The sequence below is a fragment of the Podarcis liolepis genome, assembly GCF_965112155.1.
Source record: "Podarcis liolepis genome assembly, chromosome: 1".
NCBI classification, from domain to species: domain Eukaryota; kingdom Metazoa; phylum Chordata; class Lepidosauria; order Squamata; family Lacertidae; genus Podarcis; species Podarcis liolepis.
Window position 1 is genome coordinate 10,979,677 of NC_139554.1, and position 26,018 is coordinate 11,005,694.

At 46.5% G+C, this 26,018-nt stretch overlaps 1 protein-coding gene and 1 long non-coding RNA gene across 3 annotated transcripts in view; one reads left to right on the forward strand and one right to left on the reverse strand.

The window, feature by feature from the left end:
• The window catches only part of LOC310685961, a 209,270-nt gene extending 191,852 nt beyond the window's left edge, over window positions 1-17,418 (reverse strand). Inside the window, exons 1-2 of the long non-coding RNA XR_014515618.1 lie at window positions 16,526-17,418; window positions 15,454-16,070 (exon numbers count right to left, since the gene is read on the reverse strand). This is a non-coding gene — a long non-coding RNA (uncharacterized lncRNA). The remainder of the gene's footprint in view (window positions 1-15,453; window positions 16,071-16,525) is intronic.
• The window catches only part of MTHFD1 (methylenetetrahydrofolate dehydrogenase, cyclohydrolase and formyltetrahydrofolate synthetase 1), a 73,855-nt gene that overhangs the window by 6,836 nt on the left and 41,001 nt on the right, over window positions 1-26,018 (forward strand). For both annotated transcript variants that reach the window (XR_014529215.1, XM_083517449.1), the window contains exons 2-13: window positions 4,438-4,522; window positions 5,421-5,480; window positions 6,599-6,652; window positions 8,001-8,137; window positions 9,302-9,402; window positions 10,704-10,840; window positions 11,608-11,719; window positions 19,180-19,307; window positions 21,688-21,785; window positions 22,965-23,138; window positions 24,173-24,309; window positions 25,119-25,165. Coding sequence is in view for 1 of the 2 variants with exons in the window: in XM_083517449.1 (XP_083373575.1) it covers window positions 4,438-4,522; window positions 5,421-5,480; window positions 6,599-6,652; window positions 8,001-8,137; window positions 9,302-9,402; window positions 10,704-10,840; window positions 11,608-11,719; window positions 19,180-19,307; window positions 21,688-21,785; window positions 22,965-23,138; window positions 24,173-24,309; window positions 25,119-25,165 (1,270 nt within the window). In the remaining variant the exon portion in view is untranslated. The remainder of the gene's footprint in view (window positions 1-4,437; window positions 4,523-5,420; window positions 5,481-6,598; window positions 6,653-8,000; window positions 8,138-9,301; window positions 9,403-10,703; window positions 10,841-11,607; window positions 11,720-19,179; window positions 19,308-21,687; window positions 21,786-22,964; window positions 23,139-24,172; window positions 24,310-25,118; window positions 25,166-26,018) is intronic.

The window sequence follows — 26,018 nt, forward strand, 5'->3', positions numbered from 1 at the left end:
AAAGTATAATCTTAAGAGACAACTCCAGATCTGAATGGGCCCTGGGGAAAGTCTCTGCTGATGCAGAAGGGCTGTAGCTCTTTTGTGGAATATCTACCTTGCATGCAGGGACGCGGGTGGCGCTGTGGGATAAACCACAGAGCCTAGGACTTGCTGATCAGAAGGTCAATGGTTCAAATCCCTGCGACGGGGTGAGCTCCCATTGCTCGGTCCCTGCTTCTGCCAACCTAGCAGTTCGAAAGCACCCCTTAGTGCAAGTAGATAAATAGGTACCACTCCGGCGGGAAGGTAAACGGCGTTTCCATGCGCTGCTCTGGTTTGCCAGAAGCGGCTTATTCATGCTGGCCACATGACCCAGAAGCTGTACGCTGGCTTCCTCAGCCAATAAAGTGAGATGAGCGCCGCAATCCCAGAGTCATTCACGGCTGGACTTAATTGTCAGGGGTCCTTTTACCTTTACCTTGCATGCAGAAGTGCTCAGGTTCAATCCCTGGTATCTCCAGGTGTAGCTGGTAGAGAACCCTGCCTGAAATCCCAAGGAGCTGCTGCCAGCCAGTGTTGACACTATTGCGCTAGCTGAACCAATGGTCTCACTTGGTATAATAATAATAAATTTTTATTTATAACCCGCCCTCTCCGGCCAGAGCCAGGCTCAGGGCTGCTAACACCAGTAAAATTACAATAAAAACATAAGGTGGGGGGCGGACACCAATTTTAGAATACAGGTTAAAATACAATTTAAAATGCAGCCTCATTTTAATAGTAGCCCATGTATCAAAACCATAAGGGGAGGGGAACATAAGGGTCAGACTGAGTCCAAACCAAAGGCTAGGCGGAACAGCTCTGTCCTGCAGGCCCTGCAGAAAGATGTCAAGTCCCACAGGCCCTAGTCTCTTGTGACAGAGTGTTCCACCAAGTCGGGGCCAGTACTGAAAAGGCCCTGGCCCTAGTTGAGAGAGCATCCTTTGTCAGTGGTCCCTGATGGTGGCAATGTTTTAGGTGGTCTGGCAGCTGGCTCTAGACACCCTTTTAATTTCCCACAATGCCCCAGATCAGGATTATTATGGGATATTTAAAGGGTGGTAAGATCCACCCATCTGGTGCTTTTTAGAGTGCTGGACTAGCAAAGAAATTAAGGGTGGGGGTTGGGTGTGAATCTGTGGTGGTTCTCCTAATCTGCCCAGCAATGCCAAATGTTTACTCCAGGTAGAAGTAATAATTTACTTAGGTGTGAGTATTAACTGCTTTGCAGCCCGAACCAGATTTTTATCCAGAAGAAGAAGAAAAAGGAAGCAAGTATCAAACACATGCCTAGAATCTAGCCCCCATCCCTGGAGATTGCTAGTGGACTTACGATCCATTCTCATAATTCTGGGTTCTGCAGATTTTCCCTTGTGCATTTTTACAAGTGCATTGTCAAAACCTACATAATGAATAAATGGGTTATGTCAGCCTTTGCCGACCTGCTGCTCTCCAGATGTCAAAACTAGTTCCCAACATCTGGAGGGTGCCAGGATGGGCAAAGTAAGAAGCAGAAAGCTATAAAATCAAGCAAAACACTTTTAAACAGAGCTCAGTAGCTGAAGATCTGCATACTTTGTCAAATATTATGAATATCTACTGGCTGAAAATGGGACTTACGCTCTTTAATTAAAACCTTTTTTAATTTACAAAAGCAGTTTCTGTTACCTGCAGCTGCACCCTGTGCTCAGTAGATGGCATTGCAATGCGAGCATTATTATTTCTGCAAACCGGCATGGTGCAGTGCGCCTCAAGAGTGACTGTAATAGCAACCAGCGGATCCTTTTGATTTTGTTTTCACTGGGGTTGTTATTTTTAAATCTTATTATTTTTCAATGCACAATGAATGTGCCTGACTTAATCTTTTTAGCTTGTGTCTGAACAGCTAGCTGTTGGAGACCAGCTATATCATGAACAAGAAACAGCTACTTATCCATGAGATCCTACGTATAGCACAGATGAGAATGAATTGTGGTTTCTTTGTGTTGGCGTAGCTCATTGTGTTTGCTTTTCTGTTCCTAAATCGGGTGGCGTGAGAGCCAGCGTGGTATTTTGGTTAGGGTGTCTGACTAGGAACCTGGGAGAGACCAGGGTCCGAGTCCCCCACTTGGCCATGAACATAGCTGTCAACTTACAGATTTGAAAATAAGGGACCAGCAGCCAAAATAAGGGACCTGCAGCCTCACCTGTTCCAGGCACTCCAGTCTTCCTGTCCTCCTGCAGTCTGGTCAAACTCATGCTGGTAGCTTCGAGAACACTGTCCAACCAACTTTGTAACCAGAGGTTCAACTGAGTAGAATCTGAATCACGTGTACCACAAGGCCTATGCAGCCTCAACTTAAGATGGCTCCCCAGCCTGGCTTTGCACTGCAAAGTTTGCAGCAGCACGTGCAACAAAATGGCGTCCAGCATTCAAAAACCTCCTCAGCTTGCATTAACTAGCCACACACAAGGCATGCAAGCTCCACCCCCCATTCGTTCTTAGACTTCTTATTGGGTGAGCAACACAGCCAAGCAACACAGTTGGAGCCTCCCTCCTCCCTGGCTGGCAGGGAGGGAGGGAGAGGAGCTGCTTTCTTTGAAATTTAAGGGACATCCATCAATAAGGGACAGCAGTGGGACATGGCACTGGAATAAGGGACTGTCCCTTCAAATAAGGGACACTTGACAGCTATGGCCATGAAGCTCACGGGATGGCCTTGGGCCCGTCACTGCCCCTCCGCCAGACCTACCTCACAGAGTTGCTGTGGGAATCATACGAGGGGGAGAACCATGTGCGCCACCCTGAGCTCCTTGGAGAAAAAGGCGGGATGCAATCAATAATAATAATAATAATAATAATAATAATTTATTATTTATACCCCGTCCATCTGGCTGAGTTTCCTCAGCCACTCTGGGCGGCTCCCAATCAAATGTTAAAAACAATACAGCATTAAATATTAAAAACTTCCCTAAACAGGGCTGCCTTCAGACATCTTTTAAAAAGAAGATAGCTGCTTATTTGCTTCACATCTGAAGGGAGGGCATTCCACAGGGCGGACGCCACTACCGAGAAGGCCCTCTGGCTCCCTGTAACCTGACGTCTCGCAATGAGGGAACCACCAGAAGGCACTTGGTGCTGGACCTCAGTGTCCACGTAGAACGATGGGGGTGGAGATGCTCCTTCAGATATACTGGACCGAAGCAGTTTAGGGCTTTAAAGGTCAGCACCAACACTTTGAATTGTGCTCTGAAACGTACTGGGAGCCAATGCAGAGTAACAAATGGCGTGTTTACACAGATGTTTCCTGTGAAAATGCATGGATTTCCTTGCTGCCTCTTGAAAACTGCTTCGGGTTAAGAACTTAATTGGTTCTGGAGGTCCGAAAACCTCGGGTTAAGAACTTAATTGGTTCTGGAGGTCCGTTCTTAACCTGAAACTGTTCTTAACCTGAGGTACCACTTTAGCTAATGGGGCCTCCCACTGCCACCGCCATGCGATTTCTGTTCTCATCCTGAAGCAAAGTTCTTAACTATTTCTGGGTTAGCGGCGTCTGTAACCTGAAGCGTCTGTAACCTGAAGCGTCTGTAACCCGAGGTACCACTGACTCTGGGATTGGACCTTGGTGTCTTGGAATCCATAGCTCAGTGACAGAGCTTTGCATGCAGAAGGTTGCGGGTTCAGTCCCCAGCATTTCCCCAGAGAGCTGCTGCCAGTCAGTGTGGACAGTACAGTGGTACCTCGGGTTACATATGCTTCAGGTTACATGCGCTTCAGGTTACATACGCTTCAGGTTACATACGCTTCAGGTTACAGACTCCGTTAACCCAGAAATATTACCTCAGGTTAAGAACTTTGCTTCAGGTTAAGAACAGAAATCGTGCAGCGGCAGCAGAAGGCCCCATTAGCTAAAGTGGTGCTTCAGGTTAAGAACAGTTTCAGGTTAAAAACAGACCTCCAGAACGAATTAAGTTCTTAACCCGAGATACCACTGTACTGAGCTAGGTGGACCAAAGGTCTGATTCGGTAGAAGGTAGCGCCCTGGGTCCTTACAGTTTTGCTTTGTCACAATTTCTCTCTCCACCTTCATGCATTATGGCAGCGTTCCCCAACCTGGTGCCTCCCAGGACTACACCTCCCATCACCCTGACCATTGGCCAGGCTGGCTGGGGCTGATGGGAGTTGTAGTCCACAACATGGAGGGCACCAAGTGGGGGAAGTTTCCTCTATGGGCAAAGGTAGCAAAGAAGTATTAAGGAGTACCCAATTTCTCACTTCCGCGATGAATCATGTGGGAACATAGGTTCCAAGATTAAGTCTTCCAGGAAGTTCCGAGTTGAACCCTGGCACATCTGTTTGGAACTCTCCTCCTCCTAGTTTTTCCTGCTGCTGGATTTGTGACTTTCTTTTCTCCCTCCGATCTCTTCCTTTTCTAGGCAAGTGAGGCAGAGGCTCAAGAGCCAAGTGGCAGAAATGAAGGAGAGAGTCCCAGGCTTCAGACCAGGCCTTGCAATTCTACAGGTTAGTGGCTATATCTACAATTTTGAGATTTGTTTTCATCTAAAGCAGATGCTCACAGGGGCAGACGTTACAGCATCCTTCACCCACTTGGATGTCCTCCAGATATTTTGGACAGAATTTCACGCAAAAACAGTTTTTCTGTACAGTGGTACCTCGGGTTACAGACACTTCAGGTTACAGACTCGGCTAACCCAGAAATAGTACCTCGGGTTAAGAACTTCGCTTCAGGATGGGAACAGAAATTGCACGGCTGTGGCAGCGGGAGGCCCCATTAGCTAAAGTGGTGCTTCAGGTTAAGAACAGTTTCAGGATAAGAGCGGACCTCCAGAATGAATTAAGTTCTTAACCCGAGGGACCACTGTATTATATATATATCAAAATCTGAAACTTTGGCATTGACCTGTCTGGAACGGTGTGGTCTGTGGCCACTTTGTGTCTTGAAATACCGCTTATTATCTGCGAAGCAGTTTTTTGGGGGAGGAAATTAAAATTTATAGGGCATGAGGAAAGGCTTAACCCTTTCCCCCATTTGCTACTGCCCATTCCCCCAGTTGGAATTTCAGTGACCGAAGCGGAACGTAAGGAAGCAGACGGTTCTTGCGTAATATGGGATTTGGTATTGGAGGGCAGGGTTGCCCCAAACTGGGAGGTCTGCTAATTTTGTGTGAGGTTCCCACCTGCATACCATTACACACCTTAAAGGAGGGTCCTATTATCCTCTGGGCGAGCTTGGGGGGCAAGGAGACACCCTGTCAGTGGTTACACAATTGGGGGGGAAGAGAAACTTTTCTTTCATTGACTTCCTTGAGCTAAGTTATCTTAGGAACCGAACCAAAAATAAGTGAAACCAATAAATTGCCTTCTGTTTGTGATTTTTTTTCTCTTCCTCCTTCTAAAGGTTGGTGATCGGGATGATTCAAATCTCTACATTAGCATGAAACTCAAGGCTGCTGCTGAGGTAATATTACCCACACACCCAAATAGCGTAGGGTTCTCTGGAGTGTTTCATTCCCCCTTTTCACTTTAGTGTTGTTGATAATAATAATAATAATTTATTATTTATACCCCGCCCATCTGGCTGAGTTTCCCCAGCCACCCTGGACGGCTCCCAATCAAGTGTTAAAAACAGTACAGCGTTAAATATTAAAAACTTCCCTGAACAGGGCTGCCTTCAGATGTCTTTTAAAGATAGGATAGCTGTTTATTTCCTTCACATTTGAGAAAGGCTGTGAGGCACAGTGGGTATAGCCTGGTGGACCACGTCAGAGCCCAGGAAACAGTGACTCAGAGAGAGCACCTGCGTGTTGCTTCAGCGCCATGTGTAGCCGTGGTCGTTCTGCACTCCTTTCGCCTTTCCTGGCTGTGGCAGCGGCGCATGGAAAGGATGCAACGTTCTAGGAGGAACGTTGTGATGGGCAAACAGGATGGCCAATCTGCATGTGGGGAGTGAGTTTGAAACATCGGACGCTGCCATGTGCTGGGCCAGACCATTGCTCCATCCAGCTTAGTATTATCCTCACGGACTGACAGCAACGGCAGACGCTCTTGTCACTGAGCTACATCCCTTCCCAGAACATTATGGTCTGCCACCGATCTGTGGTCGTTGCCCTGGTGCCCAGCTGCTCCCAATAAGCGCCTCCACGGAAAGTCACAGTGAGAAAGAAAGAAAGACAAAATGTTCTGAATATTATTTCTGTTTATATCCCAAGACCAGGGAGAAGAGGGCAAGGTGGAGACATGCTGTTGCCGCCGCACGCTGCCTTGTTGATGGTGGACAGCTAAACCACCTTCACATCACAGCGTGAGAAGACGGCGCATGTCTCCTGGTTGCCTTGGCAACGTGTTTTCCTGCCCAGTGGGCAAACACTTTCCCTCTCAGGAAAAGTTGCCCAGAGCAAGGTCCCTTTCTGTACATGTGGTGGGGGAGAAGAAGGGAGCCAAAGGTTTCGGCTCAGTTCTGCCATCTCTTTCCTGAGCCTTCCAGAATGAGAAAATTACTTGGCTGCTGTTCATCTAATCACATCACAATTCATAGAGTCTAATGATTTCTATTTTGTTCTCTCTCTTATTTTCCAGATCGGGATCAATGCCAACCACATCAAGCTGCCAAGCACTGCAACAGAAGCTGAGGTAACCCCGTTCTGCTTTACGAATCTCTCTGTGGTTTCACAGGGAGATCCTGTTGCATTTCCCAGATCACGGTTTCTTCTGAAAGTGCCTCATCGATTCCTAAATCTGCTTCCTGAGATCTTTTTCAGTTGGAGGTCCCTGGGATTGAACCTGTGACCTTACTGTCACCTGCTATTGTGCTATGAAACTGCATGTTGGGAGGTTCAGGAGAGGGAACGATTCTATGAGATACAAAATTAAAGTGTTGGAATGAACCATCTTGTTGTCTAGATAGCTAATTTCCTGCTTTCATACAGAGGAGTTATTTATAAACTTCCTTAGGGATGGAAGTGAGAGGGACCCTCAGACATCAGTGGATAATTCAGACATTTTAATGGACGTAAGTGTGTTCATCCTCCTATGACCCCTCCCAAAACGCCCCCCAACTATACACATGTATGTCCCACAGAGGAACTTAGGGTCTTCAAACTAAAACATCTTGGAGGTCCCCAGGCCACAGAGAGGTTAGGCTGGCCTCAACCAGAGCCAGGGCATTTTCGGCTGTGGCTCCAATCTGGTGGAACACTCTGCCACAAGAGACTAGGGCCCCGCAGGACTTGACATCTTTCCGCAGGGCCTGCAAGACAGAGCTGTTCCACCCTCCTTTGGCAATCCTCACAGAACTCTAGCCCAATGGTTGCCATTAATTTGATTTGAATTAATTTTATAATGAAAGGATTTTAGAATGTTGTATTATTTTATTGTTGTTAGCCACCCTGAGCCTGGCTTCGGCTGGGGAGGGCGGGATATACAGTGGTGCCCCGCAAGACGAATGCCTCGCAAAACGAAAAACTCGCTAGACGAAAGGGTTTTTCGGTTTTTGCGTTGCTTCGCTAGACGAATTTCCCTATGGGCTTGCTTCACAAGACGAAAACGTCTTGCGAGTTTGTTCACTTTTTTCTTAAAGCCGCTTGAAGAGGCGCAGTTGTGACGGACCGTGCTTTGCAAGACGAAAAACATTGCAAGATGAAAAGACTCGCGAACGAATTAATTTCGTCTTGTGAGGCACCACTGTAAATAAAAAATTATTTATTTATTATTATGTACTACATGTGGGGGGGGGACGGAGAGAGAAGGTTCAAAACAGCTCAATGAGGACTAGCGTGATGGGTTAGCATGCTCAGTAGGCACAGAATGCTGACAGATGTGGGGAGCAGTGGGGAATAGAAGGAAGGGAGATAAAATGGCAGGCTGGAACCCTGAACAGGAAAATGCTATGGTGCAACATTTTGGTGCAGAGCCTCACCTGTTTCTTTCTAATTGTCTCCCCGCCCCGCCCCCGGTCCTGTTCCTGCTTTTAAACAAACAGGTGCTGAGATGCATTCACAATCTGAACGACGACCCTGCTGTTCATGGGTTTATAGTACAATTGCCTTTGGATACCAACAAACCCATCAACACGGAGAAAGTTACCAATTCTGTGGCACCTGAAAAGGATGTGGACGGGTAAGCTTGCGGAAGGGTCAAAGGTCTGCCGTAGAGTCTCTGACTTGTAGGCAAGGTCCCGGGTTCAATCCCTGGCAATTTCCAGGGAAATAGGAATGTCCTCTGTCTGGAATCCCGGAGAGCTGCCTGGAGATGAGACTGAAGTGAGAAGGTTTACTTTCTTCTTTGGCGATCCGATCACTCGTAGCCAAGTAAGATTGTCTTCCATAATCACGGTTTTAAAAGTGAGTCTGTAAGTGAGTGTGGAGGCCAATTCTGGATCCACACGTCCTTCCACAGTGGGGACATAGGTTTCCGGGCGGGAGTTGATCACGGTGAGGGTTTGCCAAGCGTGCCTTCCTCTTAGCAAGTTTCTCCCTTTCGTCCTGAGTTCGAGTGTCTTCAAAGCCCATGACACCTTTGGGAAAGGCAGTTCTCCAATTGGAGTACCCGCAGACAAGTGTTTCCCAGGTCTCAGTGTTTATACTACAGTGGTACCTCGGGTTGCATATGCTTCAGGTTACAGACCCCGCTAACCCAGAAATAGTACCTCAGGTTAAGAACTTTGCTTCAGTGTGAGAACTGAAATTGTGCAGCGGCAGCGGGAGGCCCCATTAGCTAAAGTGGTACCTCAGGTTAAGAACAGTTTCAGATTAAGAACAGACCTCCGGCACAAATTAAGTTCTTAACCCGAGGTACCACTGTCCTTTTTCCCCCTTCAGATTTGCCTTTGTCTTTGAACCTCTTTTGTTGACCACCAGCATTACGCTTACCATTTTTAAGTTCGGAATAGAGTAGTTGCTTTGGAAGACGTTAAACAGGTATCTGCACAACATGACCAGTCCAGCAAAGTTGGTGTTGAAGAATCAGTGCTTTGACACTGGTGATCTTTGCTTCTGAAGTGAGATCTTTGCTACTGGTGATGTTTGCTACTGCAGTGAGAAGGTTTCAGCCTTTATCATCACATGCATACCGTATATGGCAAAGGGATTTCAGTCCAGAACCAGATGCTTGTACCTTCTGGAACAGAGAACATTTGCATCTACCCCCCCCCCAATTCATTTATTTCCAGAGGAGGTTGCACTTCAGTTTGCCCCAGACTTAGAACGAGGGAATAGAACTCCAGCCAGCTTTTTCCTTCCTCAGAGACCACTGACCACTGCTGCTTTGTTTTTGCCTTTTCAGCTTGAGCAGTATTAACGCAGGGAAGCTCTCGCGTGGCGACCTCGGAGACTGTTTCATTCCCTGTACGCCGAAAGGATGCATGGAGCTCATCAGGCAGACAGGTGAGCAAGGAAAAGCCACATGGCTTCTTGCCTTGGTAAAGATGCTACTGTGAAAGAGGTCCAGGAAGAATTAAGGTCCTGGTGTGTTTTGCTGTTCTAGGGACAAAATATTAAGAAAAAGGGCTAAAATGTACAAGACAAGAACTACAGTGGTGCCCCGCAAGATGAATGCCTCGCAAGACGAAAAACCCGCTAGACGAAAGGGTTTTCCGTTTTTGCGTTGCTTCGCTAGACGAATTTCCCTATGGGCTTGCTTTGCAAGATGAAAAAGTCTTGCGAGTCTTGCCATTTTCTTTCGCCCCCCCCTTTTTCTAAGCCGCTAAGCCTCTAATAGCCTTTTAGCCGCTAAGCCTTTAATAGCCGCTAAACCGCTAATAGTGCTAAGCCGTTAATAGGGTTGCTTCGCAAGACGAAAAAACCGCTAGACGAAGAGACTTGCGGAACGGATTATTTTCGTCTTGCGAGGCACCACTGTAATGAGTGCTGGAAATCATCAGGAGAGGAAAGGTATCTTCTACCACATGTGGTGGACTTGCAAAGATGTAAAGGCTTTCTGGGAAATGGTATATAATTAGTTAAAGAAAATTTTTAGAAAGACTTTTGTTAAAAAACCAAAAGCCTTTTTACTGGTTATAGTGGGTGAAGAGATTCTGAGGGAAGATGTATGCAACAACTGCAGCAAGAATTATTTTAGCCCCAAAATGGAAATAACAAGAAGTACCAGCGAAAGAAGAGTGGCAGATGAAGATGATGGACTTTGCAGAACCGGCGAAGCTGATAGGAAAAATCCAAAACCAGCGCAATCATGTATTCCAAAGGGATTGGAGTAAATTTATACGATATCTGAAAGATTATTGTAAGCAATTACCGTCACTAGCAGGGCTGTTTGAAGACTTGTAATGAGAGATGTTCCGTCTTTCTATATTTATGTAAATTTTGAGCCATTCTGTAATGAGCGCAATTAGAATTGGAAAACGTATAAATTGCAATGATATAAAGGTTGATTTTGAAAGCCATGAGGTGGGAGTGAAGGAAGTCAATAGGCTCTACAGAGCCAGGGTGGTATTGTGGATAATGATGATGTGAATGTATAATATTAAATGGAAAATAAATAAAAATTATATATATATATAAAACATTAGGAGAAAGATGCCACCACGCCTGTGGGGAAGCAAAGTGGCTCAGCGGTGTAGCTTCTGTTTTTTTCATGCAGTGGAATCCCACAAGCCCTGGAGGCTGAAATACGTCATTACCACGGCTCGGAATTCAGGCAGAACTAAATCGTGAGTTCTGTGTTTCAGGTGTTCAGGTGGCTGGGAAAAGAGCCGTGGTGATTGGTCGCAGCAAGATAGTTGGTGCTCCAATGCACGACCTCCTGCTCTGGAACCACGCGACTGTGACGACATGCCACTCCAAGACTGCGTCCCTGGCTGAGGAGGTAAGGCTGGGAGGCCGGCGGGGTATAAATAATAAATTATTATTATTATTATTATTATTATTGTTGTTGTTGTTGTTGTTGTTGTTGTTGTTGTGCTTGGAAGTACAAAGTTGCCTGTGTTGATTGCAGTAGTCATTGTATCACCACCCTGTTCATTGTTTCCTTGTAGAAGTCAGCAGAGAGGATGCAAGGGACAAAGATAGAATTAGTTGGCTCTGCCCATCGTTGGCTCTGGCTCCACCTACTGTTGGCCTCCTGCATCACACCCTACTTCTTCTTCCTCTTCCTGTTCTTGTTGTTCTTCTAAATTTATTAATAGCTCACTCTCCCCCCTGATGGGAACAGCTAAAATGGGGGGGGGATAGTAAACAATATTCACACACACACATGTATGTATACACAAATACACCCCCCCCACACACATACATAAAAATATGTAACAACTATACAGATAATTACAATAAAAATAGTGCAGCGCCAGTCTGACTTCTCAAGTGGAGGGGAGTTCCAGAGTCTGGGAGCAGCCACCGAGAAGGCCCTCTCCTATGTCCCCATCAAGCATGGGGTCAAGAGGGGGAAGGGCCTTGCAGTCCTAATGGACTCTAACCACCGCTGGGTTCTTCTCCTCTCTTCTCCCTGCCTTTAAATATTTATTTTAAAATAGAGTATTTGCTTTAAAGGGGTGGGGTAGGAGAGAGACTGAGCAAGAGGGAAGGGTAGTGGAGCGTGCCTGGTGAACCCTGGGTTGATGCGAGCTCTGTTTGCAGGTCAGCAAAGCGGATATCCTGGTGGTTGCTGCTGGCAAGGCAGAGATGGTGAAAGGAGATTGGATCAAACCTGGCGCGGTCGTGATTGACTGTGGAATCAACCACATACCAGGTAATTTTTTTGAAAAAGCGTTTCACTGTTCAAAATATGAGCAAGCCAGGGTTGAACTGATATTACCCTTGCTGGTACCTTTCCCGGGAAAATCAGAGGCTCACTATGTCATGTTCCTATTGGAAGACCGGACAAACACTAGAACATTAGCAGTGGCAAAGTTTTTAATCAGTGATTGTAAGAACCAATGATCCCTATCTTTAAGTCTGAACAAAATGCTTGCTTAACCTGGAGGTAGGCTGTCTGAATTGTGCAATGCTTTGTAACGATTTGTTGGGTCTCTGGACCGTAATAAAGATTGATTGGCAGTATAAAAACCTTCCATACTGATACTCATAAAACTGCGCTACAGGAAAAAAACAAAAAAGCGGCTTCTGGAAAACAAAAACATGAGAAGAGCCTGCAGGATCAGGCCAGCGTTCCGTCTAGTCTTACAGTGGCCAGCCAGATGTCTGTGGGAAATCAGCAAGAGCGCTCTCCCCTCCTGTGGTTTCCAGCAACTGGTATCATAGAGTTGGAAGGGACCCTGAGGATCATCCAGTCCAACCCCCCCGCATTGCAGGAATATGCATCTGTTCCTTACAGGGATCGAACCTGCAACCCTGGCATTATCCGCACCGCACTCTTACCGACTGAGCTATCCGCTACGGCCTCAAACTGTGGAGCCAGCACACAGTAGCTGTTGAGAGCCTTCTCCTCCGTGGAATTTGTCTAATCCTCCTTTAAAGAAATGCAATTTGGTGGTTATCGCTGCCTCTTACAGGAGCAAATTCCATATTTTTAAGTGCTATCATGATAGCCTCTTACTCACCTTTTCTCTTAAAAGTCCCGAATGTTGTGACCTTCCCTCACAGCCCCTTGATTCGAAACAAAATAAAATAAAATCCTTCCAGTAGCACCTTAGAGACCAACTAAGTTTGTTATTGGTATGAGCTTTCGTGTGCATGCACACTTCTTCCGGTACACTGAAACAGAAGTCACCAGACCCTTATATATAGTGGGAGGGTGGAGAGGGGTATTATTCAGAAGGGTGGTGGGAATGGGTGATTGGCTGATAGGTGTGGTAAACCTGATGACTTAACGACTGCAATTGGTCTTACAGGAAAAAGCAAGGGGTGAGATGGCTAAAAATAGCTTTACCATGTATAATGAGATAAGAACCTAATGTCTCTATTCAGACCAGGTTTCTCCATGGTTTTAAGTTTGGTAGTAAGTTGCAATTTAGCAACTTCTGTTTCCAGTCTATTTCTGAAATTATTTTGTAATAAGACAGCTACTTTGAGATGTTGTATAGAATGTCCTGGGAGATTGAAGTGTTCGCCTATTGGTTTCTCTGTCTTGGGGTTCCTGATATCAGATTAATGTCGCTTTTATCCTTTGGCGTAGGGTTTGGCCTGTTTGTCCAATATAGAGAGCTGAAGGGCACTGAAAGCTCATACCAATAACAAACATCTCTAAGGTGCTACTGGAAGGAATTTTCTTATTTTGTTTCAACCACGGCAGACCAACATGGCTACCTACCTGTAACTATCCCCTTGATTGTTTTGGCTGCCCTTTCCAACTCTGCAATACCCTTTCTGAGGTGAGTCAGCCAGAACCGCACATGGTATTCCAAAGGCAGCTGTGTAATGGCATCAGGAGTTTTATTTTCCATTCTCCCTAGCATGGATTTCACCAGTTTTCACAGCTCAGAAAGCTGAGAAGAAGTGACCGCTAAGTCTAGGAAGTCTTCAAGGTCAGCGCAGCTTGGGGGGCAAGAGACTTCCTCTGTTGGGGAGGAAGGGGAAGGGAGCTGGGCAGGATCCTGGCAACCAGAAATTGGGAGATGGCATCCAAAGCCCGAAATCTTGCACCCTCCTCCATCCCTTCCATAACAAAGCAGTTTCCATACTCCATTGGGTTGACAAGCGACTTCAGCAAGCTGTGATTGTCACCATGTTAAATAAAATTATGGAGTCATAGGAGTGCTTTTTTTAAAGAAAAAAACCCACTTTCCATTAGATAATTGCAATAAATCACTTATAAAAACAGGCTTCATGGAAGCACAGTTAAGTGGGAGGATAGCAACAGCCTGACAGGTGTGACTAATCCTCTTATTTAAGAACCTGAGAGTTAGATTCTTAAGCGCAAGGTGCGGGCGGGGGAGAGAAATGCAGCAAAGAAGTGTTTCTAAAGAATCAATCTATGCCAGCCAGACTCTGGTTCATTAACTGAGTTCTTAGAGCTGTCAACGAAGAGCAGGGCAGAAAAATCTTGGTCTCTGGGTCCAAGCAGGGATAAGTGAGAGGTGTACGTCCTCCGTTTTGCATCACTTCGCAGGCCAAGTATCTAGAGAAAGGGCTGCCCCCTTGCAAACTGGTCAGTGTACCTTCCAAACAAGGTGGGGGGAGATTTTCCACCATGGTCGCCCCATGAGCAACCTTCTTGTGCATGTGGGCGAGGGTGGAGGAAAAACTGGGATGGAGCAATGGATTTGGCTCTCACTTGGAGCATTCCCTCCGTGCAAAATCCAGGCGTACACATGCTCCTTTCTCCATCCCCCCCCCAAACTACCAAGGCAAACCGTCGCAGTCCAGGGACCTATCCCAGCGACACAAAGGCACTTGAGTGAATGGTGGGTACAAGGGGCTGTGCTGTAGGGCAGGCGGGGAAGTTCAGAAGCTGCCTTTCCACCAGGTCAGACCACTGGCGCCTCTCGCTCAGTGACTGTGACCCTTCAGGGTCTCATGTAGGGAGATGCTCTGGGGCCCAAGTTTTATGAATTAACAGAGGAACCAGTGTTTCTCAAACATGGGTCACCAGCTGTTGTTGGACTACAGTTCCCAGCATCCCTGAAAAAGAAGAAGAAGAAGAGTTTGGATTTGATATCCTGCTTTATCACTACCCTAAAGGTAAAGGGACCCCTGACCATTAGGTCCAGTGGCGGACGACTCTGGGGTTGTGGCACTCATCTCGCTTTATTGGCCGAGGGAGCCGGCGTACAGCTTCTGGGTCATGTGGCCAGCATGACAAAGCCGCTTCTGGCGAACCAGAGCAGCGCACGAAAATGCCATTCACCTTCCCGCCACCTATTTATCTACTTGCACTTCGAACTGTTAGGTTGGCAGGAGCTGGGACTGAGCAATGGGAGCTCACCCCGTCACAGGGATTCAAACCGCCGACCTTCTGATTGGCAAGTCCTAGGCTCTGTGGTTTAACCCACAGCGCCACCCACGTCCCTCACTACCCTAAGGAGTCTCAAAGCGGCCAACAATCTCCTTTCCCTTCCTCCCCCACAACAAACACAGTTAAAGCCATGGTTTTCCCAGTAGTGATGTATGGAAGTGAGAGCTGGACCATAAAGAAGGCTGATCGCCGAAGAATTGATGCTTTTGAATTCTGGTGCTGGAGGAGACTCTTGAGAGTCCCATGGACTGCAAGAAGATCAAACCTCTCCATTCTGAAGGAAATCAGCCCTGAGTGCTCACTGGAAGGACAGATCCTGAAGCTGAGGCTCCAATACTTTGGCCACCTCATGAGAAGAGAAGACTCCCTGGAAAAGCCCCTGATGTTGGGAAAGATTGAGGGCACAAGAGAAGGGGACGACAGAGGATGAGATGGTTGGACAGTGTTCTCATAGCTACAAACATGAGTCTGACCAAACTGTGGGAGGCAGTGGAAGACAGAAATGCCTGGCATGCTCTGGTCCATGGGGTCATGAAGAGTCGGACACGACTAAACGACAACAACAACACACACAGCGTATATTCAACACAAAAAACAGTGAGAATTTGTTGTTGACAAAGGACAGCTGGACATTTTAAGGGCCCCATTACCTTCAGTAGCTTAGGGCCTCATTAAACCTAAATCCGGCCCTGATTGCATGGGGTTGGACTAGATGACCCTCAGGTCCCTTCTGTATATGATACTGTATAGTCAACCTTTAATACAGGGTTGAGGAACCTCAAACCCTCTAGGCCTGGCCCCTGGGAGTCTCCCCAAGCCATGCACCTCTTGAATGCAGGGGAAGAGGTTGAGAGGAGGTAAAGTGGACAAGCGCCGACTTCTGCATGTGGGATATAATTCTCAGAGACATTGAGAGCATTTGCAGGCCTGGGAGCTGTCGGATGGAGGCTCCGTCTCTGCCCTGGACATCAGTTTGACGGCGGCTGCTATGGAGACGCAGGCAGCTGATCTGAAAGTTCAAAAGGGGAGGCAATAGGGGAGGCAATAATTTAATGATCTTGAGAATAATTGCCCTTGTTCTTCAGGTTAATATTGAGGTAGGGATATAAAACAGCCCAATTTCAGGATCAAAGTCATTTTTTTTTAAAGGATATATTGAAATAGATTCTCGTACCTACGGGACCGCCTCTCCTGGTATGCCCCACAGAGAAACCTACGGTCTGCAAATAATAACATCCTCAAGGTCCCAGGCCTCAGAGAGGTTAGGCTGGCCTCAACTAGAGCCAGGGCCTTCTCGGCTGCGGCTCCAAACTGGTGGAATGCTCTGTCACAAGAGACTAGGGCCCTGCGGGACCTGACATCTTTCCGCAGGGCCTGCAAGACGGAGTTGTTCCGCCAGGCTTTTGGTCAGGGCGCAGCCTGACTCCCTCCTCTGGCAACCTGCACAGAATTTTGTTTAATCGGTTGCCATCGATTTGATTTTAACTAATTTTTATAATGAAATATTTTTAGAATGTGTTATTATTTGATTGTTTATTTGATTGTTGTTAGCCGCCCTGAGCCCGGCTTTGGCTGGGGAGGGCGGGATATAAATAAAAATTATTATTATTATTATTATTATTATTGGATGGAATGGGCTACAGTATGGAGCTGGTATTGAATAAGGCATGAAGCTTAAATTCTTTATTTTTGAAATGTGGGTATAATTACATAAAGGGATAATGTGCTCTAAAGATCCCTGCTGCATAAGCTGAAGTCTAGAGCAGCCGTAGCTAACCTGGCGGCTTACAGATGTTTAGGACAAAAAACTCCCATTGCAGCTAGCTGGGGCTGATGGGAATTTTAGGCTGAAACACCTGAGGGATGCCTGGCTGCCAGGGAAGGTTCTGGAAGGTGAGATGGTGTGAAAAGCGCTGACGATTCCACCGATCCCTTTCCCCAAGAAATGACTGCCAATATGGAGTGTGACAGATGTGTTTTGTTTTTTAACCTGATTTTTTTTTGAAAGTTTTCAACGTACCATACACTAAAAACCAAACTAATCTAAATAAAAATAGAGAAGAAAACAAAACAAAAAAGACAGAGAGAAAATAGAGAAGGGCGGAAGAGAAAGAGAGAGAATAATAACATACAGAGCCCTCTATCGAGGTAGATCTTAACCCTTTTGCTGTTTTTTAGTCGTGTCCGACTCTTCGTGACCCCATGGACCAGAGCACGCCAGGCACTCCTGTCTTCCACTGCCTCCCTCAGTTTGGTCAAGCTCATGTTGGTAGCTTCGAGAACACTGTCCAACCATCTCATCCTCTGTCGTCCCCTTCTCCTTGTGCCCTCCATCTTTCCCAACATCAGGGTCTTTTCCGGGGATCTTCTCTTCTCATGAAGTGGCCATCTTACACAAAAGCAAGTGGACCCTCCCAGCTCTTACCTGGGGAGCTGCCCAGAGTGACTTGGGCAACCCAGTCAGATGGGTGGGGTACAAACATCATCATCATTATCATCCTCCAGAATGAATTAAATACTTAAACTGAGGTACCACTGTACAGTGGTGCCTCGCAAGACGAAAAGAATCCATTCTGTGATTCTCTTCGTCTAGCGGTTTTTTCGTCTTGCGAAGCAAGCCCATTGACGGATTAGCGCTATTAGTGCTATTAGCGGCTTATCGGCTTATCGGATCAGCTGATAAGCGGCTTAGCGGCTTAGAAAGGGGGGGAGGGGGAAAACCCGCAGGAACTCGCAAGACATTGTTGTCTTGCAAAGCAAGCCCATAGGAAATTCGTTTTGCGAAGCACCTCCAAAACGGAAAACTCTTTCGTCTAGCGAGTTTTCCGTCTTGGGAGGCATTCGTCTTGCGGGGCACCACTGTATTCCAGATTCCAAGCTTGTTATATGTTTCTCTTTCAAATGTGACTTTCTTGCCTTTCCCTCCATGAGTTCATAAACTCATCCCATTTACTTACTGCGTTTTAATAAACATTTCGCCTAAGACATGTTATTCTATTTCATATATTATCAATCTCCTACCGCTGCCCGTATTTCAAATCCTGCTTGCGATTTCATCTGATTATAACATTTTTCCAGATATCCCCAAAAGGGCTTCTGTGAATACCCTGTGGTGTTGGTTTCTTATTTTTGCTGTTAGTTCCGCCAGCTCTGCATAATTCATTAGCTTTGAAATCCATTCTTCTTTGGTTGGTGTTTTCTTTCCAGATTTTCACGTGCAAGATAATGGCATTCATAAACAAGTTAATTTTTTATTCTTTCTGTTGTAGCTCACCTTATACATGATCTTGTATCTAAATAGTGCTATAGAAAGCCATAGAATGCGTTATGCATTTATATGCCACTTTTCCTCCAAGGAGTTCGCAGCGGGGTACGTGGATTTCCCCATCTCCATTTTATCTTCACAACACCCCTGTGAGAGGTTGCGTCTGGCCCAAAGTCACCCAGTGAGCTCCATGGCTGAGTGGAGGATTTGAACCCAGGTCTCGCAGACCCTAATCCCAACCCTCTTAACTGCTACTCTGCACTGGTTCTCTGAAACAGTGCAGAGTAGCAGTTAGGATGTTGGACACTTCAATGTCATTGAGCTGTGCCCTCTGTACTAGCTGGCCACAAGCGCTTGCAATTTGACTGAATGGGTTTTTTTTTAAAAAAAGAAAAGAAAGGAAAAGATTTGGCTAAGGCAGCTCTGGCTCCATGGCATTAATGCAGAATTATTCTTCATTCCCACCCCCTCGCCCCCTGCAAATCCCAAGCTATCTTGCTGCCTTGCAAAGTCTTAAGAAAAGCATCAGCCACTTATAAAAATGGTACACGCAGGAGTTTTTGAGCAAACCTTGCTCTTTGATAAAAAAAAATTCCTTTCTCCTGTTTGTATTTTTATATACACGTCCTCCTGAGTGGTTAACAAATTAAAATCTGCAAAACACAAATCTGGTCTGCGCAGAAACGATTGCTGCTGCTGCAGCTGCACTATGGGCAGAGCTGAACGGCGAACTAGCATAAAGACGCAAGGAGCAGCGTGAACACGGATAAAAACAGCACTAAAACCCAGGGAGAGGGGAAATCCTAAAGGGGAGTCTTTCTGGGTGAGCTGTGCAGTTCACCAGCTTAACAGCACAGCAATTATTAGTGAAACCTGAAAGAGGAGGAGAAACAGAGTGTTGCCTTAGCGCTGCCAAGAGATTATGCTTGTGTGTTTCTGCCATTGCAAAGATGTTCCCAGGCCTTTTCCCTGCTTATTCTTTGTATTGCTCTGATGCGCACCCTCCCCTTATCTCTCTCTCACACACAAGACAGTACAAGGGCAAGTGGGAAAAGGGTCGTTGGCGATGTGGCCTACAGCGCAGCCAAGGAGAAGGCGGGTTACATCACCCCGGTCCCTGGAGGCGTCGGGCCAATGACGGTTGCCATGCTGATGCAGGTGTGTGCCCTTGGTTCGCGGAGAGAGCGCACTGGTTGTACCTGTGGGAGGCGCATGGGCTGCGTTGCTCTCCCACAACCCCACCCTCAAAACTCTTGTTTTCCCCCAGAGCAGCTGCACATTATGTACGGGGGGGGGAATGGTTGTGGGTGCTCTAGGGTGTTCTCTCTCTGTGTGTGTGTATGTGTGTGTTTTTGTCCCACCTTTTGGCGTGAGCATAAATTGCAGAGGTGAGGGTGCAGCTGCTACCTATGAATGCATGCTTGTAAATGTTAAATAATGGGATAATAATAATAATAATAATAATAATAATAATAATAATAATTTATTATTTATACCCCGCCCATCTGGCTGGGCTTCCCCAGCCACTCTGGGCGGCTTCCAAAAAAACATTAAAATAATGTAATACATCAAACATTAAAAGCTTCCCTAAACAGGGCTGCCTTCATTCTATTTGACTTTAGGAGACATCAGAAGGCAGCTCTGTATAAGGAAGTTTTTAATGTTTGATGTTTTGTTGTGTTTGTCATATTTTGTTGGGAGCCGGCCAGAGTGGCTGGGGCAACCCAGTCAGATGGGCTGCGTGTTGTTGTTATTATTATTATTATTATTTGATGGGGCTGCATGTCTCCACTGTATGTATGTGTTTTTCATCTGCCGTTAGCCATGACGGCCCCCATATGTTAGTTGATTCTTTAAAAACTTGTTTGTGATAGTTTTGTAACATTGTAAGCTGTCCATCTCTGTTGCATGAAGAGCTATATAAATTGCCGGAATAAATAGCAACCTCCAGTATTTCTGATCACTGTGCCTCTAAATCAGGGGCAGATTGGAGTCTGTCATCTATTATCCTTGACCATTGGACATGCTGGCTACAGACGACAGGAGTCCAATAGCATCTGAAGGGCTGCAGGCTCTCAAAATATAAACCACGGTGATGATTTAACCTTTGCATTCTGGCTATCTGCTGATGTAATCAGAGTGTCTGACAGCAGAGATCAGAAACGATAATCCTAAAATGCAGCAACTAATGCTGTAAACAGTTAGGGTCCTTTGTTTTATATCCTGCTTTTTTTTGGGGGGGGTGACCTAAAATTGGCTTCAAGGGCAACAGAAATAATAATCGGCCTTCCCCCAAAACCTGCCCAAGCAACCAGGTTGTAATGAAGATGTTAGAACGAGGCAGGGGATGGAGGTGTTGAGGCCGGGCTTCCTAGAGAGTGCATTCCATAACAGCAGTGCCACAACCAAAAAGGCCCTGCAGCTTGTACCCACCTGCGTCCCAATGAGTGATGGAGGTTCTTGGTGCAGGACCTTAGCTCCTGGCTGAAGTCTTCATGAGGGATCTATGGAAAAGGGTAATCCTTCGGGCACCACCCAGGGGACCTAAATTCTGCACCAGAAATGCAGGAAATGCAAATTTGAAATACAAATTTGCAGAATATGCATGATTTGAATCCCCGAGGAGTGGGAGACTGAGAGCTCTGTACTTATCTTTGGACATAAATGCTCTGTGCCCTTCCTCTGGTTTCAGCAGGCATAAGAATAATAAATAATAATAAATAATAAAATTTTATTTATACCCCACCCTTCCTGGTTCAGAAAACCGGGCTCAGGGCGGCTAACAACAAATTTAAAACACTTAATTAATGCAACAAAAAACAGCATAAAATACAGTATAAAACGTGAATAACAATAAATTCAGAATTCAAAAATCGATTTGGGGGGGAAATCCATCCAATAAACATTAGATGATCACCAGGGCTAGCTGGCTAAATTAGTCCTATTTGGGCGAGCGAGGAGACCAGGGGAGAATTAGCTGTGGGATCCCAGAGCGGGTAATCTTCGTAAAAGGGGGAGGGGGAGGGAAGGAAGGGGAATAAAAGATCAGGCTAAGAATAGCTCTGTCTTACAGGCCCTGCAGAAAGAAGTTAAATCCTGCAGGGCCCTGGTCTCATGGGACAGAGCATTCCACCAGGTCGGAGCCATCACTGAGAAGGCCCTGGCCCTGGTGGAGGATAATCTGACTTCCTTAGGGCCCGGGACCTCTAAACTAAACTATTATTCATGGACCTTAAGAAGAGAGCCTGGCTGCAGAATCAGGCCACTGGTCCACCTAGTTTAGTATCCTGTTATCACAGTAGCCAGCCAGACTCCTATGGAAAGCCTGCAAACGTGACTTGAGTGCAACTGCACTCTCCCTGACTCCCAGCAGGTAGTATTCAGAGGGAGAACACAGCAGTTGTGGCCAGTAGTCTTGCCAGGTGTCTGCTGGGCTCCTGTTCTGTCTTGCCTATGACATTATTGACTGACTTGCTGCAATGTTTTGTGTGATGGACCTTTCCTTGGTTCGCTTCTTTGTTTTTCAATACGAATTTAGAGCACTGTAGAAAGTGCGCAGCGCTTTCTGGAGAAATATCAGCCTGGCAAGTGGAATATTCAGTATAACCAGCTGATCCCTAGAACGCCTGTTCCAAGGTAAGGAACATCTTATGGCTGGAAGGCCATTGATAGAGATTATTTCATTCTAGTTTTTGCCTGAATTTATATGGGGGAGGGTGTTGGGGCATGGGATAGGGGGTGTTGTTTTTATTAAGTCTTTGTAGAGGTCCGGCATGTTCTCTCCACTACTCACAGCAAAATGGGGTGATAGAAACTTGGAACTGATGGAATATATTTCTGTGGTCTGCAAATGGGTGATACAATTGATTTTTGTTGAATTTACAGGGAACAGCTTTTTAATAATAATAAAAAAACAATCTAGGTGGTGGTTGTTTTAAAACAAGGTCTACCTTCCCCCAATCTGGGGAAGATCATGTGGATCTTAATGTCAGGGTTGTGCATTTGAGCTCCACATTGAGCAGAGTAAAGGTAAAGGGACCCCTGACCATTAGGTCCAGTCATGACCGACTCTGGGGTTGTGGCGCTCATCTCGCATTATTGGCCGAGGGAGCCGGCGTACAGCTTCTGGGTCATGTGGCCAGCATGACTAAGCCGCTTCTGGCAAAACCAGAGCAGCGCACGGAAATGCCGTTTACCTTCCTGCCGGAGCGGTACCTATTTATCTACTTGCACTTTGACGTGCTTTCGAACTGCTAGGATGGCAGGGACCGAGCAACGGGAGCTCACCCCGACGCGGGGATTCAAACCACCGACCTTCTGATCGGCAAGTCCTAGGCTCTGTGGTTTAACCCACAGTGCCACCCGCGTCCCTACATTGAGCAGAGAGAGCCTTGCAATTGCAGGGGTGTGGTGGACCAGATGATCTTTGTATGATGCCTTCCAACTCCGCAATTCTGTGGTTCTAGGAATATCTCCAGATGTTGTGGCTGGGACTGACAGGTGTTGTAGTTTTAAAACAGCTGGAGGGCACCCAAGATGAGAGCTTGCTCTGGTCCATCCTTCTCCTGCTAATTTTTCAGCTCTCATATAGGCGAGCACTCAGAAACATGACTCTCCCTCCATACACACACAACCAGGGTGGTTGTGTGATTAAAGTAGTGGGCTACAGCCCGGGAGACCTGGGTTCGAATCCTCACTCGGCCATGAACTTCACTGGGCCAGCGATCTATAACTCAGCATTAAAGCCGCTTCCTATAGTCCTACATATTGTTGCTCCGTAGAACTCTTCCTCACCGCCCTCTTGTTGACTTTCAGCGACATTGAAGTATCCCGGTCCTGCTTCCCCAAGCCCATCGGCCAGCTGGCCAAGGAGATTGGTCTGCTCTCAGATGAGGTGCAACTCTACGGCCAGTGCAAGGCCAAGATTTCGCTGTCGGCGCTGAAGCGCCTGAAGGACCAGCCCGACGGCAGATACGTTGTCGTAACGGGGTAGGTTTCATGGCTCCGTTTCCTCTACTCTGGTCGGCTCGTAGCCGTTTTCGGTTGGGGACATTGGGGAGCAGGGAGCAGCTTGTCAGGTGGGGTGGAACCAGCCAGTGGCGTAACGTGGGTTCCCAGTGCCCGGGGCTGCTTAGAGCTGGGTGGGTGGGAGAGAGGGATGGAAACAGACAGAGTATGCATACACATTCAGCTGCCTAATGGTGTCCGCGTCACTCAGGAGTATTGCAACCACAGTGATAAGAAAAGAAGAGTCGTTCGCTGGAAGTGCATGCCGGGATCTCCGCTCGGCCAAGCTGATAAACTCATCTTCCTCCGAGTCCTTTGGAATCGCCCCCAACGAATAATTAACGACCTGAGCCTTTGATGAGGCCTCAGGCACGTTCCCCCATTCAGCAGAGAATCCAAAACAGCACGCGGAAGTGATGAGATTTATGGCTACATGCTATGCTTTATTACTAAGCTACGCAGAGAGCAAAGAAAAATACATCCTCTCTCTGTGAGAGCAGAGAGCAACTGAACAACAAAGAAACAAAGGAACAGGAAACCAGTAACATCACATCCGTCTCCCTTCTCCCGTGAGACTTCCAACAGCCTGGAATGTCTCTGAAATGTAAACAGAGCCTTGTGACTCTAAGCAGCTGCTCAGTGGCAAAACAGAACTAACAGTGCACAGCTGTGTTGAGGCAGCTCTGGGTGCTGAAATTGTGCACCCCAAACAATTTTGTGCCCAGGGCAGCTGCCCCCATGGCCCCTCCCATGCTATGCCACTGGGTGGAGCCACTGCACTGACTTCCCAGGAGGCAGGTGGTGGTTGTTTGCTGGGAGGGGCAGAGGCGAGGCAGCACGAGATCGGCATCGTGGCCGTCCTGTGATTTGCTGGACCCCAAAGAGCTTGTCTTGAGCTTTGAATACCAGTGCTAAGGGTGCATGCGGGAGATCACCTTGTTCATAGCCTGTCGGCTTTGCTCGAAGGAAACGGGTGCATTTTCCCAACGCCTTGGGGGGGTTTTCTTGCATTTCAGTATAACGCCCACACCCCTGGGAGAAGGGAAAAGCACCACAACAGTGGGACTGGTGCAAGCGCTGGGAGCATACCTTGGTCGGAATGCCTTTGCCTGCGTTCGGCAGCCTTCGCAAGGACCCACGTTTGGAATTAAAGGTACGTAAAGGTGGGCCGTGGGCTTGATCCAGCAGCCTCTTCTTATGTCCAGGGTGCACCAGGAGATGCTGGGGGCGGGGTTAAACCTGGAATCTTCTGCATTCAAGGCAGATGCACTGCTACAAGCTACATCCCTTCCCAGAACATTACAGAAAATATCGTTTCCGGTACCAGTAATTTGGACTTGAAAGTTATGAGATAACACAAGACAACTTACAGATAAGCACACGATCTACTTTCATCTCTTGTAATCGGATGCAGGAGGTTTTCGGGCAAGCCCTTTTTTTGACACCCATCACTGCTCAGAGAAGTTTGTCGGTTTTAGCAGCCTGTGCATCCTCTTCGTAATCTAAAGATGCTCACGCTTTTAAGAAATTTAAAGAATATCTAGCTAAATATTGTAATATAAGATAAATAGAAAATTATTGGAATTAATAAATAGGCTTAGGGATAGAGTAAGAATATGTGGTAGTAAATATTAAGGATTAGAATATTAATAAAAGAGAAGAGGTTAGTAAATGAAAGGAGTTAATATTATTAGAAATATGAATTTGGAGAACTGTTAAACAGGTGATATAATGAAATTCAGAGAGGGGATTTGAGGAAGTCAGTTATCAATGTAATGAAAATTAGGGATTTGAAGTAATAGTTCTTTTTTGTGTTTTTTTCCTCTTTTTCTCTGTTGTGTGTTTTGTAATGTTTTCTTTTTCTTTCTGTGATAAATGTGAACATCAATAAAAAAATAAAATAAAGATGCTCATGCTTTTTGCAAGCGCGGTCTGATGAATGGCATCCTTCCTTTTATACAGGTGGTGCTGCTGGAGGTGGATATTCTCAGGTTATTCCTATGGAGGAGGTAACTTGATTCCTTAATTTATGACAGCATTTGAGACAAAATGGTTGATGTAGCTCAGTCAGTAGAGCACGCGACTCTTAATCTCAAGGTCGTGGGTTTGAGCCCCACATTGGGCAAAAGATTTCTGCATTGCAAGGGGTTGGAACTTGTGGTTCCTTCCAACTCTACAATTCTGTGATTCTGTGTTTAAAGCAGGGCTGGGAAACCTTTGGGAAGCCTGCAGTGGTTGAAGGAACTTTTTCTACAATACCCACTTCCCTGGATCTCTGGAAATTTTGCAGTGTGACATCAAGAGACGGCTCTTGTCTCTTACCTATCATTGAGCAACTTTCTAACCTCGCCTGTAGGAACATTGCTAATAATAATAATAACAACAACAATAATTTATTATTTATACCCCGCCCATCTGGCTGAGTTTCCCCAGCCACTCTGAGTGGCTTCCAATCTAGTGTTAAAAACAATACAGCATTAAATATTAAAAACTTCCCTAAACAGGGCTGCCTTCAGATGTCTTTTAAAAATAGGATAGCTGCTTATTTCCTTCACATCTGAAGGGACTGTGTTCCACAGGGCGTGCGCCACTACCGAGAAGGCCCTCTGTCTGGTTCCCTGTAACCTCACTTTTCGCAATGAGGGAACTGCCAGAAGGCCCTCGGAGCTGGACCTCAGTGTCCAGGCTGAACGATGGGGGTGGAGGTATACAGGACCGAGGCCATTTAGGGCTTTAAAGCTCAGCACCAACACTTTGAATTGTGCTCAGAAACGTACCGGGAGGCTGTGCAGGTCTTTCAAGACTGGTGTTATGTGGTCCCAGCAGTCATTCCCAGTCAAAGTCCAGCTGCTGCATTCTGGA